The following is a 16,228-nucleotide window of genomic DNA, read 5'->3' as shown; positions in this document are numbered from 1 at the left end:
CAATGGAGCTCTAACTTTAGCATTGGAAAGTGGAACCAGGCTCCAGCATATACTTTTTAATGAGAAAGAGACATTGTCAGAGGTTCCTACTCCTACTGCTTTATGATGGGATAATGAGCTATAGCTGCTTCTCCCTCCATGAACTACGGAGGGAGTTAAGGCATGAGATTTAAATTACATACCTAAATGTGAGTGTCAACAGATGGCCAGTGTATTACAGAACAGTATTTATGTCATGAGTAGTTGTTTGACTTCTTGCCATTTTCAGTGTCTGCACCTCTTCTGTGAGAGTCCAGAACACTTAAGTAATAGATTTTGTCCTGTTGCATCAAGAAGGGACCTCTGATGGGCAGTCATATTTTTTTCCTTACCAGGACATCTCTAAAATAGTCTACAATCCCATGCAGAACTGCCTTTTATAACTCTTAATTCAGGGGTCAGATTTCTGTAGTCACTGATCAAGCTGTCTAGTAGAAATAAACTACTTTGTTTATTTGCAAGTTAAGGAATGGTGCTAATTTTTAATTCAGAATGACTTGGTACCTGGGTTTTTGCTAAAACTAATGCAGGATACTGAGAGATGTGTATTCACTGTTCAGAAAGTAAGCTTGAAATTAAATAGGTTCTGCAAAGGAAAGACTGGCTGCAATGCAATGAGGGTATCAGTGGAGAGGAACATGTTGACTCACCATCAGTCTTCACACTCCAGGTCATCTGGAAGCCATCGGTCATCAGATAGAAGTTTTTTAAATCCTCTGGCAATATGCAGGAGTTTTTCTGCAGATCACAATCAAAGTGTTATGGGAAAACACTGTATCATGCCTCAAACCCGAAGTTCAACTGAAACACAGTACAGAAATATTTGCTACCAAATTTTTTAACTGCAAGATGACTCAAATATCTCATTCTAAAGCCTCAGAGAAAATTGTGTATTTCTTGGGTCTGTGCTACTGTATTTACAAAGGTGACCTGGGAAAATTTCACAATGAGCAGTTAGTCATCAGAAGAATATTACACCATTGTTCCCCAACTGAGACAACATATAATCTTGCTTTGAGTGAAATCAGACTAAACTTATCTGTTCCACTACAGCACACACGATATTAGCATAAGGACACTCTCCTGAGGGATTTCAGTTCCAAGTTGGTGAGAGAAGTGTAGATTCAAAAGTTGCACATAATCAGGCGGATTCTATGTTTCACTTAACAAAAAGTATGTGTGCAAACACATGCAGAGCCAGACTCACAAACCTGCTGGTCTGGCTTCACCCCTCCAAACTTCAGCACTTGGCTGGGGCTCCTAAGCCTGCTTCCTTTTGAGTCAACAATGACAGAAGCAACTCCAGTGAGCTGGAGTTCTAGGAACCACAACCCATTTCCTGTACCTGTCTTGATTATGGAAGTTATTTCTTAACTTAGACTCTTTAGTTAAGCAGCAAATACGAGGAAGGAAGGATAAAGGCTTAATCCTTGGAACAAAAAGAATCCCAAAGAGCTATAGGCGATTGCAGGCCCTGCTCCTGGTGACAAGACTGGTTGCAGACCAGTGACCCTCTGCTCCTGCTGAAGCATCAAGAACACAAAATGAAACAGGACAGAAGCCTGCCAGTTTTAAGAAGACAAGCAACACGTATGACTACAAGAGTTACCTGTTGTTTTGTCTGTAATTGTTTTGGAGAAAAAACTGACTGAGAAAGATTCAAGAGAGTTCACATTTAAAATATTGTCACACTCAAGACTCCAAAAGGATCAGAGCCCAAAACTCAGAATAGTCTCCAATGATGCAATTCCACAATCTCTGCATTGACTTGTCCAAGGGCTGCATTATTCTCCTTGTGGAAAAGTTGCATTAAATAAAGACAGAATATTCTGGTAACCAGTATCTAAGGGAAAGAAAGATGCACATGCAGTTCATGTAGCTCTGGTAAAGAGAGAAGCTGATCAGATTCTCCCCCACATCTGCAACTTGTACATATCCAATTATCTTTCCTGATGTTGCCTCAAAGCATCTCTCCAGTAGGAGCTACCTGCCAGCTGTGCATCCAGCTGCAATGCTGGCCTCTGGTCATCAGTGGCTGGCATGAGCATGGGTGCGAGTCTCCTCCTGTTCATTTCCCCTCCCTCCCCTGGGACAAGGGCAGCCCTTCTGCTTGTTAAAGCCTTATTCACAGCCACTTTCTTTGGGTTGTTACACTCTCTGTCCCCTAAATTGGGGGTGTACACACTGTGCAGGACCCCCTAACCTGCACATAACCTTCACTCCTGCCTGTTAACTTTCTTTCTAAGCATATCCATTTATGTTGGCTGACTACTACTGACGAGTCCCAGATATTAATGGTTTTGCAGCTTGAAATAGGACAGGTCACTTTACCTGCCTCGTCAAGCCGTCTGGTCACTTGCACAGTGCTTTCCTAACTCAGGCAGGGAAAATATTCAGGGTCTACAGGTATTAAAGCAGACAAACTGATACTGTAGAGACTTTGTTTTGAGAAGAATTTATCATCCTTTGATAAGAGCCTGCTGATGGCTGAGGCCCTGGTGGTAAGTTTAAGGAGATTACTAAACCACATGGACATATCTGAAGTTCTTAAAATGCCTTTCACAAACACACCTTCTTCTGTGGGTTCTCAGTCCTAAATATTTATAATTTCATGCTGTCCTTTCATCACTTCCAATTTCAAGCTGTAGCTGTAAGCACAGTGACTAGGGCTAAAACTATGAAGAAACAGAGAGACAGACCTGCTACAAGGCCTCAGAAGTGTACAAAAGTTTACATGGCACTTTCAATCTGTTTCAAATCCCCCAATTTTAAATAATCTATCTCAGCAGTAAAAACACATATGCAAACAGCCCATCTGACTTCAGTGGCTGTTATTCTCCAAGCAGGAGAACCAGATCCATTGTGAAAAATTGTGAAAAATCTAAGATTTTAAAACTTCCATGGTAGTATCCAGATAAATACTACCACAACTCAGGCACAGACCAATTTAGCAAATATAGCTGATTAAGGCAAGGTAAAAATCACATCTGAACAGGCCTTCTGCTCTGAATCCTCTTTTTCTGAATGGAAAGATCAACATGTGCATGTTTCTCCAGGTGGCTGCCCTCCCAGTTTATTTCAGGATTCTCCCAACCATGTCCCTTTGCATGAGTTTCCAAATGATGGTGCAAAATATATGGGTGGGAAATGCAGATATGGGGTCTACAGGAAAATACTAGTAAATAGAAAGCTTCGCTAATACCCATCTCTCTCATCTCATAGAAAAGATGGATTGTTCTGTCATATTATACTTAGTCACATGACCACATGACATCAGAACAGTGATGATCTGACAGCAGAGTCAGGCAAACAAGCCACTATATATTAAAAGTGGCTTATCAAACTCTATATTCCTCCTGTTCAACTGGTAGTTTTAAGGACTGTGCTCTCCAGCCCCATAAAATACACTATTCCTAATAACGTGCCAGAAGTGGTTTAACCACAGCCCTGGCAAGCAGCTGTTTTCACTCCAGTCATTTGATTACACTCATCAGCTCATAAAACAAAATATCCCAAGTGCCCAGTATGGTGTGTGAGGTCTATTCCTTTTGTTTGTTCTCCAGAATACCCCCAAGTAGTCTCCCAAGAAAGCACAGTCCACAGAAGACAGAGAAAAATATTAGAATCAGGCTTGTTTTGCTTCCAAGACCTGAACAGCACTGGCTCCAGAGCTAGAACCCTGACATATGGCAATTTACTTAAGGCACTGTTGAAACAATACCTCTCAAGCAAATATACTAAAGAAATGGAAAGCAATCAAAACACAGAGCTCTGGAGAGACTTTTCTAAAAAAAAATGAATGACTTTTATTCAACTTCTAGGGTGAGAAGGAAAGCATTTATGTCACTTTTTACCCAAATTTTGAGGACAAAAGGAAGGCATTTATGTCTCTTCTCAGGGCTTGCAAGCAGCAGAGCACATCAGCAGCCACCCTCCTCTCTTCCTGACATGCTGCAGTTTCATGACTGGTCTGTCTTAGCTGCTAGTGAATATGAATGTTAACTTGTGTAACATGCTGAGACGTTCTTGTTGCACCTTTCATAAACCTAGAGGGCTCCAAGGAGATCATGATGCTTTAATTTTCTGAGGCTGGGGTAGACCTGATTCCCTGCTGCAGAGAAGAGGATTTAACAATTCTCTTGAGGATGTTGTTGTGCAGCCAGGTTTTTAATTAGAATATTATAAGGCCCAACAGAAGGAGAAACACTGTGAAAGAAGCACTATTTACTCCTCCCCAAAGTCCTCGAACCTCTTCCCCATTATGCAGGTTGAAGAAACACAGGTTTCCTCAGGCTGGATGCTGCTGGATCCACTTCCCCGTCTCTCCTATAGTCAGAGCCACAAGACAGGCTCAAGATGGCAGATCCTGTGCTCCTGGGGATAAGGGATGGGAGGTTTGCCTAATGCTAAGGGAGGACATTACAAGAAGGATGCCAAGAAGGACCCTTGAACATGCACACGCCTGCATGCATACTTTTGAGTCAAAAAGAGATACGTATGGTAGAAGCAGTGAGGGTGTGTGGTGGTTTGGAGCTGGCTCCCTGCCAAGTCTCCAAAACCACAGCAAAAGCTTCCCCCCAAAAAACCAAGGGAAAAATGAAAAAAACCCAAGAGACCCGAAATAAGAGGGCTAAAGCAATATATAAATATATTTACACTTATATTACATTTATATTCAATTACAAAGACTATATACACATGAGAAAGAAACCCCCAACACCCCCAAAGGGAAAGGGAAAAGGGACAAAACAAAAAAAAACCTAAAAACAGGTATACGCACTCAATAAAGAACTAGTCAAAGAAAATTTTAATACTTTCCTTGAGATACACAATCGCACCAAACGCCGCTGCCACGCTACCGGACCCTGCATCGGCAGAAACAACAGGCCCTGTAGGCCCGACCAGGCCTCAGCTCCCCCACACGAGCGAGACTGGCTGTGGGAGTCTGCTGTCTCCAAACCTTGCCAGAAGAGAGGAAGAGGCTTTTCTCTCCGTCTTATTTATACTCTGGCTTAAGTAAAAAAATCATAGGGAATACTGGGAACATGGCCACTTCCTAGTTCCGACTTGGCCACCAGGAAGGCCTAAAAAACTAAACCACTACAGGGTGACTTTCCAGATGTCTGCTGGAAACACAATACAGTAGAGAGGGAGCAGCCTAGGAGGTTCCTAGATTCTGTGTAAGAAGGGTTCAAACGAGGACCCAGGGAACTACAGGTCTGTCAGTCTGACCTTGGTGCTGGGGAAGGTCATGGAACGATCATTCTGAGTGCCATCACACAGCACACACAGGAGAACCAGGGGATCAGGCCCAGCCAGCAGGGGTTTAGGAAAGGCAAGTCCTGCTTCACCAACCTGATCTCCTTCTATGACAAGGTGACCTGCTCAGTGAATGAGGGAAAGGCTGTGGATGTTGACTTCTTGGACGTTTCACATAGAATTCTCCTGGAGAAACTGGCTGCTCCTGGCTTGGATGGATGCTCTGTTCCCTGGCTAAAAAGCTGGCTAATGGCCATGCCCAGAGAGTGCCGGTGCATGGAATTACATCCAGCTGGGGCCAGTCACTAGTGGTGTTCCCCAGGGCTCACTGCTGGGTCATCCCTGTTTATTGCTTTTATTGATAATCTGGACAAGGAGATCAAGAGCACCCTCCATTGATTTGAGGACAACACCAAGTTGGGTGAGAGAGTTGATCTGCTGGAGGGTAGGAAGGTTCTGCAGAGGGATCTGGACAGGCTGGATCAATGGGCTGAGGCCAACCAAAGGCCAAGTGCTGGGTCCTGCCCTTGGGTCACAACACCCCCCTGCAGTGCTCCAGGCTGGGGGCAGAGGGGCTGAAAAGCTGCTTGGTGGGAAAGGACCTCGGAGTGCTGGATGGCAGTGGCTGAACAGGAGCCAGAGTGAGCCCAGGTGGGCAAGAAGGCCAATGGCCCCTGGCCTGTGTCAGCAACAGTGTGGGCAGCAGGGCAGTGACTGTCCCTCTGTACTGGGCACTGGTGAGGCTGCACCTTGAATTGTGTGTTCAGTTTTGGCCCCCTATGATAAGAAAGACATTGAGGTGCTGGAGTGTGTCCAGAGAAGGGAACAGAACTGGGGAAAGTCTGGAGAAGTCTGATGATGAGCAGCTGAGGGACCAAGGGGCGTTTAGCCTGGAGAAAAGAAAGCTCAGGGGAGGCCTTATCCCTCTCTACAACTCCCTAAAAGATACTGAAAGTACCTGAAAGCCAGGTGGGGGTCAGGGTCTTCTCCCAGATAACAACTGAGAAGGACAAGAGATTATGGCCTCAGGCTGTGCCAGGAAAGGCTGGTCAGGCATTGAAAAAAGGCTGCTCAGGAACTGTGGAATCACCATTCCTGGAAGTGGTCAGAGGGTGTGTAGATGTGGCACTTGGAGATATAGTTAAGTTGTGAACATGATGGTACTACATTAATGGTTGGACTTGATGATCTTAGAAGTCTTTTCCAACTTTAATGATTCTATCACTTCTAGGATAGCGAGAAACCACCAGGGCAGTTCCCACTGAGATTTACAGGCAGAGAGAGTTTCTAAATTGTCTGACAGCCTAAGATAGTCTATAACAGGAAAGCACTAGACTGCTTGAGGGCTTTTTATGGCTTTATTACAGAAAATTAAATCTTTGTAGACAAAATACACAAGGAGAAACAACAAATTTCCTATGCAGACTTGTAGAATATCAAAACTACAGCAATGTGATGGGCAGGGATCAATTACAGCCAGCCAGGGGCAGCTCAGACACTGCTAAGAAGTCAAACAGAGGAAAAGCCAAAACTACTCTGTTCAGTTTGCTTGGCCTGTTGTGGTGCTGAGCTCTGGTACCTCCATGTCCCCTATGAAAACCAGAACAATTATGTGGGTGACTCATTTTAATTCTGGTTGAGGCAAAAAAGAAATTGTGATTCAGCCACTGCATCAGAGTGCCTCCTAGCAATATTTTAGTATAATACCTACTTTTAAAAACTGCATGTGGAGGGGAGCAGAGCCATTGCCAGCCTAATTTTAGGAGTGGAAAAGGGTTCATAGGACAACATACACTGGAGTTATTACCACTGGAGTTCTGTTAACCAGGTAACTGTCTCTACTCCCTCTCCTATTGCTTGTCTCCTTTTCCTGGGAAAAAGGTAACATCTTGGTAGGTCTAAGTATCAAGAAAGGTTGAAAAATTATCTGTTTTTATTGAAATATATTGAACTGCTTAAAAGTTTTGGGGAAGCGATGTAAACACTTGACAATCATGTACTTTAAGTATTTTTGTGAGTGTGCTGACTTCCAATAAATTATTCAGGATTGATTTCAGGATTGGTTTCCTGAAGTGTAAGAATTAACAGCTCTTTCTGCCTGGGAACAGCTTGACCAGTTTTCCCTATATCACAGAAAAAATTCTGCAAATACTTTCATAAGCAAAGACATAGAGGAGAACTAAAAGACCTTGTTAAAAATCTCAACTACGAAGAAATTATTCTGTGCATAAGTATTGCCACCTAGTGGCTCAAAAAAACTTCACAGTGATAAAAGTGAACACTGTATTAAAAATCAAGAAGGGTAAGTTTGAGGAAAAGTAAATAAAAGTTCATTCTGAAAGGGCCTTGTGAGGTGCTGAATGCATTGCACTTAATCATCACTTATTGCATTTTTGTCCTGCAATTGTGTGGACTAGGGTAGATATCAGACTTCATCCCCAAAGCTCAAGGAAAAAAAAAGTAAAAAAAAAAAGTTACCTTTTAATTTGAGAAGGGAAATTTTATTTGTCAACGCAACTGGAACCAACACCAAAGAAACAGGTAGCCAAACCCTCATTATTAGCAGTCCAGCTCAACTATATCCACTTAATTTTCAACATTCACTTTCACAATTGACTTAGTCCATCAGTGGCGGGGGGGTGGGAACTGAAATTTTGTTTTGACATCTCAGGAATGAAGTGCTTTGGCTACAGCATTTCAAAGTCTGGTTTTACAAGAACAGCTCAGTTTTCAAAGAAACTCATTTTAGTTTGGAGGAGAAGCAGCACCTGAAAATGAGAGCAACACTGTGTCTGGGAGAAGCATCCTCTCCACTCAACAGAAGAGTGAGCAAAGGTCACTCTGCTGCTCCCAGACCTGAGCTGGCTCAGTCATGGTGTCTCAGACCTTCCCAGCCCAGTTAATCCAACATCTGAACAACAGCTACAGTAAATCAGGAATCAGTTTACACAAACCTGAAAAACCGGACATTTCTCCCAGACCAGTTGGCTACTGGACAAATTTCAGCAAGTAACACACGTTTACATCACACATATTCTGACTTGGGTATATAAATTCTTGATAAATGTCACTAATTGGGATAGGGCATTACCAAAACTAGGGCCAGGCCTTTCCTTACTGTTTAGGAAAACCCTGTAAATAGCAAAGTGTCCAAGCAAAAGTTATTTTATGCAGTGGTAACAAGAGCAGTGGTAATAAGAGCAGATTCTCTGGGAGAACGGACTATAGCTGGGGTTGGAGTAGAGGGAGAATGATTCACTCAACTCCATCCTCTGCCATGCCGCTTTCCAAAGGCCAGACAGCTTCTGCTGTCCCTTTCCTACATGTGAGTGACACCTACAAAGCAGTTATTCCACCAGGGCCGTGGGATTGAGGTTTGAATATATATATGCATATTCAAAAAGGGGAGTAAAAATGCCATGTCTGCCCACAAGAGTCACACAACAGTTTTCAGAACCCTCCGATCACACAGAGTGATGCAGTGAGGTCAGATGATGCAGAGTGTCCTTCATAGCTTTCTAGAACAGGCAGTGGGACATGCCTTAGCCAAAAGACTGGGTTGGTTAGCCAAAGAGGAGGTAGAATGAGGGGCTGTGAGAAACTGAAGCAAATTGCTGAGACTAAAAAGAGAAACAGATAACTGGAAGAAACTGGGTGGCTCAGTGGTATTTGCCAGCTTGAGGCCTTTACCTTTAATGTCCATGAATAACAAAGAGCTGCTTCATTTTGTTTGAAAGGGAGTTGGAAAATGTTTTCAGATCTGAGTCAGAAAAATATCTGTTCCCCACTGAGTCACCACTGTTGCTGCCTACTACAGTTATGTGATTTCTTTTTCAAGACATCATTCTGAATGTACATTGATGATGTTTCTCTAACAGATCAGGTGCACGTGACAGCCTAAAAGACAGAGTGAAACTGGATTAAGAAAAACCCAACAACTGTGTAGGTTCCTCTGTGCATCAAACTTGATAACAAGCTCCCTCATGACCAAACACAAGGTAGTCATTACATTTGAGATTCTCTGTGGGCTGCTGCACCTCACTGCAGTTGTATCACAAAAATACTCACTTGCTCCCAAGAAATGATGGTGTGGCGTTCAGCTGGCTCCTTCTCCACAAATGTCACCTCAGCAACTCCTGGAGAAGTCTCTAAAAGGAAAAGAGGAGCATGTTTGCAGCTGGCACGAGTGACACCAACATTTTGAGACAGACAATTTTGCAAGTTAATTTGAGTGACAGCCAGGGAAAAGGCATTAATGACTACAAGCACTGTGCTGGTGACTGAGCAGTCACTTTTTTTTGTCTGTAACTGTACTCAGCATGTCTTGGCATGAAGATATCTAAAGATGCACAAAATGCTTCCTTTGAATCTTTTTTTATAGATATATATGCATATATAATGATATATCTGATGGGTCTAGTGAGTGGTATCCCTACCCATGGCAGGAGGGTTGGAACCAGATGACCTTTAAGGACCCTTCCAATCCAAACTATTCTGTGATTCTATGACATAAACACATTTTGTATTCAAGGTGTGATTTTTTTGCAAAGGATTAATGGAAAAAAAAAATCAATGATGGGTTCCCAGGCAAATTCTAAAAGAGAGGAATCTCTCTTTGCAAGCATTCCCTGTGGTTTCTGTTGGGTAGGATATCCTCAGCTTGGGACAATATGCTGTGCAGTGCTGCTGTGAACTGCTAACAACCATATTCCACAAAGACAGGCACATTCAAACGCTGGATCCAGTGGGTTTGGACAGACATAGAATCTGATCATGAAGGGAGCTGTGTGAACAAACATCAGCCGTCTGGAATCCCAGCTGGACACATGCAAAGCTGTTATGAGCAGTGAGCTTGTAACTTATAAAAATCATCTTAGTATTTTATGGGAAAGAACACTATAGAAATGCAAGATACTAATCTACACAGTGCTACCCCTGCAGGCATGTGATGGCAGAACAGTCTCTCTTGCACTTAGTGCTTTATAATGTTTTACTTCACCCACAGCCAGCTGAAACAATTCCCACTGAGTTAATTCACCTTGGATTAGGTCCAGAAAGACCACTAACTTGTTGTGGGAACTGCAAGCCCAGCACATGGGGCCATAGAATAAAAGTGAACACTATGCAGGGCTTTCAAGAACTGGCTCTGCTGTGAAAGTATTGGCTCCCAAAGCAGTCACACATATTACAATTGCTTTCTGATAAAACATACACAGTGCACTAGACAGGAAAGGCAAGCACTAGAGAGCTTTGGTGTGCTTTTTATCTTCAGTGCCAGGCTTCTAATTCCAGCAGTAGCCTTGCCCTTGTCTGTTCTGCTGGTGGACAAGTGGCACTCGGTTTCAGGAAGTCTACTCTCCAATGGGAAATATTGACTGGTAACATCATTAGATAATTTAGAGGACAACACATGGCACCACAAAACCAAGACTCAGGTAAAGACAGAAAAAAACCAGCAAAAGAGTAAAATCATAGTAGGTCACCTAGGTGATTTGTCTGGCCAAGGGGGAGCCCCCAACATACAGAAGACCCTGATGTTTCACTTCTGGTAGGTGGGTCCAAGGCTGTCTCTTGCTGAAATACAAGCTGCCCAGCTGTATTCTGCTCCTAAAGAATTGTGTGGAATCAATGACCTAACCAGTCCTTTCCATCTAAGCTATGTAAGCCTTATGACAAGTTAAAGAGATTATAATAACAGAGCAATTGTTATTTCTGTGATCAAAGAAAACATCAGGGATGTTTAATTCATCATGCACAACAGCTTGGCTGGGATGACAGAAGATTAAATATCATATCAGTCAAAGATGATGTCTAGGAAAGAGAGAAGTACCATTTCTAAAGAGGTCTGAACCAAATCCAACATCAAAAGAAAGAGAAATTCCATCTTAAAAGCTGGAATATTACATTAAAAATATCCTGTGGCTAATCTGAAGACCACATTCAACAGCTGTAAGTAGGTATGGACAGGAGCCCCTTTAAACATCAACAGCTGACTTTGCCATGAGTTGCTTTTTCTTCCAAATGGAAGAAGTGAAGAAGCCACCTAGATTAAAGATACATGATAAGGCTTAACTAGGTGACTCCACACTGCTTATTACTCTGAATCAAGATCACAGTAAACTCTATCCTATTTTTAGGACATTTCATTTGGAAGCTTCCAAAAACACTTTGCAGTGTAAATCAGAAAGAGTCCATGTAATGGAGTGACACAAAGCTGAAGCAGGAATTCATAGGATTTTTAGTCAAGAAATCACAAGATTAGCAGTCTTTACAGTACTGCTGATACTGCCTGTAAGTTAGATAAACTCTCAGCATCATTTTAAAATGTCTGAATAGTTATGTTCTTATCTAGTAAACACACTCAATAGTGAAGTACGGTCCCGCTCTAGAGAGTTCAGAATAGCTAACACCTCCTATTCTGATTTAGTTATGAAAAATCAACCTTTCTGGAACTTGCTCTTGCTCACAGAACTTCAGCAAAGTGAATCATATGGGCAGTGGGAAAGATGTCCCTCTTTTTTCCCTTATGTTACATCCTCCATAAGGCTTGTGAGAAATATTCCCTCTTGTAGGGACTTCCACAGAGACAAGAAGTTAAAAAAAAAAACCAAAACCCAAAACCAAACAACAAAGCAACACCCACCCCCACAACCTAATCTACAGAATTTGTTCAAAGGAGGGTTTCTGAAATGGTATCATAAACAATTGTTCATAAAGGTATTGGAAAATCAGGTGTCAAGCTCCCATACACTATATGTGCACCTTGCTTAAAAGGAGTATGCTGAGCTTCATTACATGATTACTTTTAGCTCCTGAAAAAAAATGTTTCACAAACTCAACAGAGTTAAAAGTCTATTACTGATTTTATGTTACAGTAGGCAGAAAGTATCTACCGGCTTCATGAGACCTTCCACAAGATTTAAAGTAAGATATTTCTATCTTACTAACTACTGAGAAAGGCATCTTTCTGAATGAGATGCTCTTTGCTATTTGAATAATGAACAAATTAATAAAGTTTCCCAATTAGCTCAGCAATTCAAACTAATTTGGTGGCACAGCTGACATGCTTTGGACTACTTCACTGGAAGAAAATGCAAAAAATTCCCAGAAGGAGTGGAGAGACAGAGAAAAGAAGCAGAGTAAAACATCACTGTGATGGACTGGGATGCACATTGCTGTATTGCACAGTGGAAGTTGTCAGAGAGACAGGCAGAAAAACAAAAAAACACAAACCAGGAAACACCCTTCATGCCAAAGGGATGTTACAGGACTTTCAAGAGCCAAACCTGCATTGCCATGTCTTGCTGGTGTAGATAACACACCTACCCAAAACAGTTTATATGGCAACATTACTTTTGGACACAGTTAACATCTCACAGATCTCATACATCTGAGGGTGGCAAAAATGAGGGCAGGGCCAGTAATTTTTTTAAAAAGAACTACTTCAAAGAAGCATTTGCCATGATGGATGATCACCAGCAGTTCCACTCACAGAGCAGAATGACAATGTTATGCTGACCTCACAACTGGAGAACAAACCAAACAAACAAACAAACCAACCAAACAAATTCCAACCCCCCCGCAAATTCAATAAAAAGCCTGTATGAGAATGCTGATCAGAGACTGAGGATGAAATACTGTCCTCACTGAAGCCCAGAGCAAGTATTAAGCCCTGATCTTTTAATCTCATCTGTCTGAGCAGCTATCTAAACCCATGTGCAACCAGAGATACACTGGGGTTATGAGATGAAACTCGCTGTCCTGCAATACAGTGGCTGGGTGAGGCAACTGCAGTGCTCACGTTTGGCTTTAAAATTCACAAGAAGAAGTCTCTGGACTGCAATTTGTAATCTTGATGCACACAGGGTTTGGGATAGAAATAGGACAGCCCTGTGCCCAAGTTTCGGAGGGATGACAGGTCTAATGCTGAAATCCTTTACACAAGCAAACATTTGCACATATCCTTGTGATTCCACTGCCATGAGTAAAGTTTTGTCTGAGAAGCCTTCCTCTGAATGCCTTGCAGTCCTGCTGAACTTCAGAGAATGCTGAGGGGATGCAAGAAGGCTTGAGACCTGAGCAAAACTCAGAGATGGGAAGCAGGGCATGTTGTGGAACAAGTCCCACGGTGTGGGAATGAGCTGTAGGGTGACTATTTATGGGGAGCTGATCCTGAGCAGATTCCTAGATCAGCCTTGTGCCAGAGCCCTGCTCCACACTGAACCCCCTCCATCGGGCACAGTCCCTGCTGACCCCACATGCAACAGAGCCAGGTTTACTACAACAAAGGGGTTTATGCACAATTTACGCATTAAGGTTGTGTGGCAACCTCAGAGCAACTTTCCAGTCTCTGAAGGGGTCCACAGGGAAGCCAGAGAGGGAGTCTGCCAGGAACTGTAGTGACAGGGCAAGGAGTAATGGGTACAAACTGAAAGAGGGAAATTTATGTTGGCTGTCAGGAAGAAATTCTTTACTGTGTGGGCGGTGAGACACTGGCAGAGGTTGCCCAGGAAGGCTGTGGATGCTTCAGCCCTGTTAGTGTTCAAGGCCAGGCTGGATAAGGCCTTGAACAGCCTGGTCTAGTGGGAGGAGTCCCTGCTCACAGCAGGGAGTTGGGACTGAATGATCTTCCAGGTCCCTTGCAATTCCTTAACATTCCATGACTCTACAATTTTGAATAGAACACCACCTTCTCCTTCTTTGATGCTTTTGAAACTCCTAAATCGAAAGATTCGGGATTCCTGCCGCTGACTCCAGAAACAAGGATCTCTGTGTATGTGTGTGCGTGCAGGAGCTGCTCAGCTGCGCGATTCACAAGACGGGCCGTGACAACTGGGTGGCCCCCCCCGCCCCCAGCTCACCCCCGGGCTGCCCCCGGCCCCGGAGGGGGCTGTATCTCACCGCCACTCACCCAATATCCTTGTGACGCCCAGGGTGAGCTTGTCCAGGTAGGGCTTGATGCCGGCGGGGGGTTTGTCCTCCATCCTCCGCGGGACCCTCCTACCTCCGCCCAGCCCGGCAGCGAACAAAGCCTTTTTATCCTTCCTGTCGCCCCGTAGCCGCGAGGTGCGCTGGGAGTGGTAGTTCCGCCGGGCTGCGCCGCTCTCGTCCTGTTGCGCCAGAAGGACTACGACTCCCAGCACACCCCGCGCCCCCGCAGGGGTAGCCAATGGGCGGCGAGCGGCGGGGGGGCGGTGGAGGCGCGCGGGGAGTGGCGGCTGTTTCAAGATGGCGGCGGCGGCCGCCGGTGAGGGTGGAGGTCCTTGCTGGAGCCGTGGCCGTGGCCGTATCCTTCCCTGCGGCTCGGGGCGAGGAGACGGCGGCGGGGAGGGCCCTCAGGGGTGTGCGGGGAGGCCTGTCGGGGGTTTTGGCGTGGAGCCGGCGCGGGGCTGTGGGACGAATGGGGTTCTGTGGCCGCGACACCAGAGGTGTGGGGGGCACCGAGTGTTGTGGGGGCTCGGCCTGGGGAGAGGGAGTGGGCGTGTGGCTGTGTTCGGGGGGTGCGCGGGATTGATAGGCAGAAGTGGCCTGCCAGAGGAGGGAGGGTTGTGTGACTGGGCTGTGGAGTCCTGGAGGAAGTAAATATATAGAAATGGGGAAACTGCGTTTAGCTCATGGAAACTTGTAAAAGAATCGATAGAGAGAATGGGGTGCTTTAGCCTGGAGAAGGGGAGGCTCAGGGGTGAACTTACCCCTGACAGGAGGGTAGACCCTGATCGGGGTCGGTAAAAAGTGAGGGGACCAGAGGACACAGCCTTAACCTGCACCAGGGGAGATTTAAGCCGGACATTAGGAGGAATTTCTTCACAGAAAAGGGTGATTAGACATTGGAATGGGCTGCCCTGGGAAGTGGTGGAGTCACCGTCCCTGGAGGTGTTTAAGGAAAGATTGGACGTGGCACTCAGGCTGTGGTCTGGTTGACACGGTGGGTGATTGTTCATGGGTTGGAGTTGCTGATCTCAGAGGTCTTTTCCAACCTAATGAATTCTGAGATTCTTTGAAACTGAGGCTGGACAGGCAGCAAGGAACAGATGTGTCTTTTGTGAGTAGCACCTAAGCTTGATTACAAGCATAAAATTTAGGGTGACCCTGTGTGGGACACAGAGGGCTCTGTCTGTGAGGGACAAGTGTGAAGCTGTGGTGGCTTCATCTGCAGAGGACTGGCAGGCTCCTGTTATGGGAGACTGTGTGGAGCTAGACTTGTAGATGGAGTGGGTGGTGGTTGTGGTGTTGGGGAGTCAGCCTGTAAAAGCCTGGCTAGAGAGAGAGGCGCTTGTGTGGTTCGTAGAATCAGGAGCTGATGTTTGGGCTCCTGGGGCTGAGGTAGAGGCTCAGCGACGTGAAGACATTGGGGTGGAGCTGACAGCCTGGCCTGGTGGAAATTTAGGACCTGACAGTTTAGCTCCAGGTATGAGGGATTTGAGGGATTGCTATTACTCATATTGAAAGTGGGATTTCAGCATCAGCTGGAAGACTGGAAAGAAGAGTCCGTGTGTGTGCTCTTGTATTTATGTTTGACTGCACACCCGCTAGACAGCACTGTTTAAGTGAAATGGGCCAACCATCCCAGGGACTGTTTGGGAAGCATATTGTTATGATTTCCCATCTGTGTAAAGTAAAATAGATTGCCTACAAATTTTTCTGTACCGTGATGGTGTGCAGGTTGGTGGTCACATATCAGATTTGTTGCCACACTGTCACTGCTGTGCTCATTTGATGCAGTTACACTGACAGTGTATTTTTATTAACTAACTACTGATGTGACAGGTTGTTTCCTGTGACCAAATACGGTTTCTTGAGCCCATCATCAGACTCATGTGTTGTGATATTCCAAGGAATGAATTTTTTCCTGAGAGTCATTTCCATTTTATGTTTTTTGGCGAGTAGGTAGTGTTGCCTCTGATCCTGGAAAAGTTTAAATACTTAGAAA

At 44.5% G+C, this 16,228-nt stretch overlaps 2 protein-coding genes across 5 annotated transcripts in view; one reads left to right on the top strand and one right to left on the bottom strand.

Annotated features, from left to right (window-relative positions):
* The window catches only part of TPGS2 (tubulin polyglutamylase complex subunit 2), a 32,415-nt gene extending 18,067 nt beyond the window's left edge, over positions 1 to 14,348 (bottom strand). For both annotated transcript variants that reach the window (XM_064643121.1, XM_064643122.1), the window contains exons 1-3: positions 14,210 to 14,348; positions 9,367 to 9,446; positions 690 to 777 (exon numbers count right to left, since the gene is read on the bottom strand). In XM_064643121.1, coding sequence (XP_064499191.1) covers positions 690 to 777; positions 9,367 to 9,446; positions 14,210 to 14,282 — 241 coding nt within the window. In that variant the 5' untranslated portion in view covers positions 14,283 to 14,348. The remainder of the gene's footprint in view (positions 1 to 689; positions 778 to 9,366; positions 9,447 to 14,209) is intronic.
* A 143-nt stretch (positions 14,349 to 14,491) lies between these two features.
* Positions 14,492 to 16,228, top strand: part of LOC135407763 (protein hinderin-like) — a 42,664-nt gene continuing 40,927 nt past the window's right edge. The window contains exon 1 of one of the 3 annotated variants that reach the window (XM_064643124.1): positions 14,492 to 14,578. In XM_064643124.1, the coding sequence (XP_064499194.1) occupies positions 14,527 to 14,578 (52 nt within the window). In that variant the 5' untranslated portion in view covers positions 14,492 to 14,526. Of the gene's footprint in view, positions 14,585 to 14,683; positions 14,727 to 16,228 lie in introns of those variants that run through there. The other 2 variants (XM_064643123.1, XM_064643125.1) reach the window with 2 other exon arrangements.

Source organism: Pseudopipra pipra, chromosome Z (genome assembly GCF_036250125.1).
Source record: "Pseudopipra pipra isolate bDixPip1 chromosome Z, bDixPip1.hap1, whole genome shotgun sequence".
NCBI lineage: Eukaryota > Metazoa > Chordata > Aves > Passeriformes > Pipridae > Pseudopipra > Pseudopipra pipra.
This window is presented reverse-complemented; position numbering and strand designations above follow the sequence as displayed.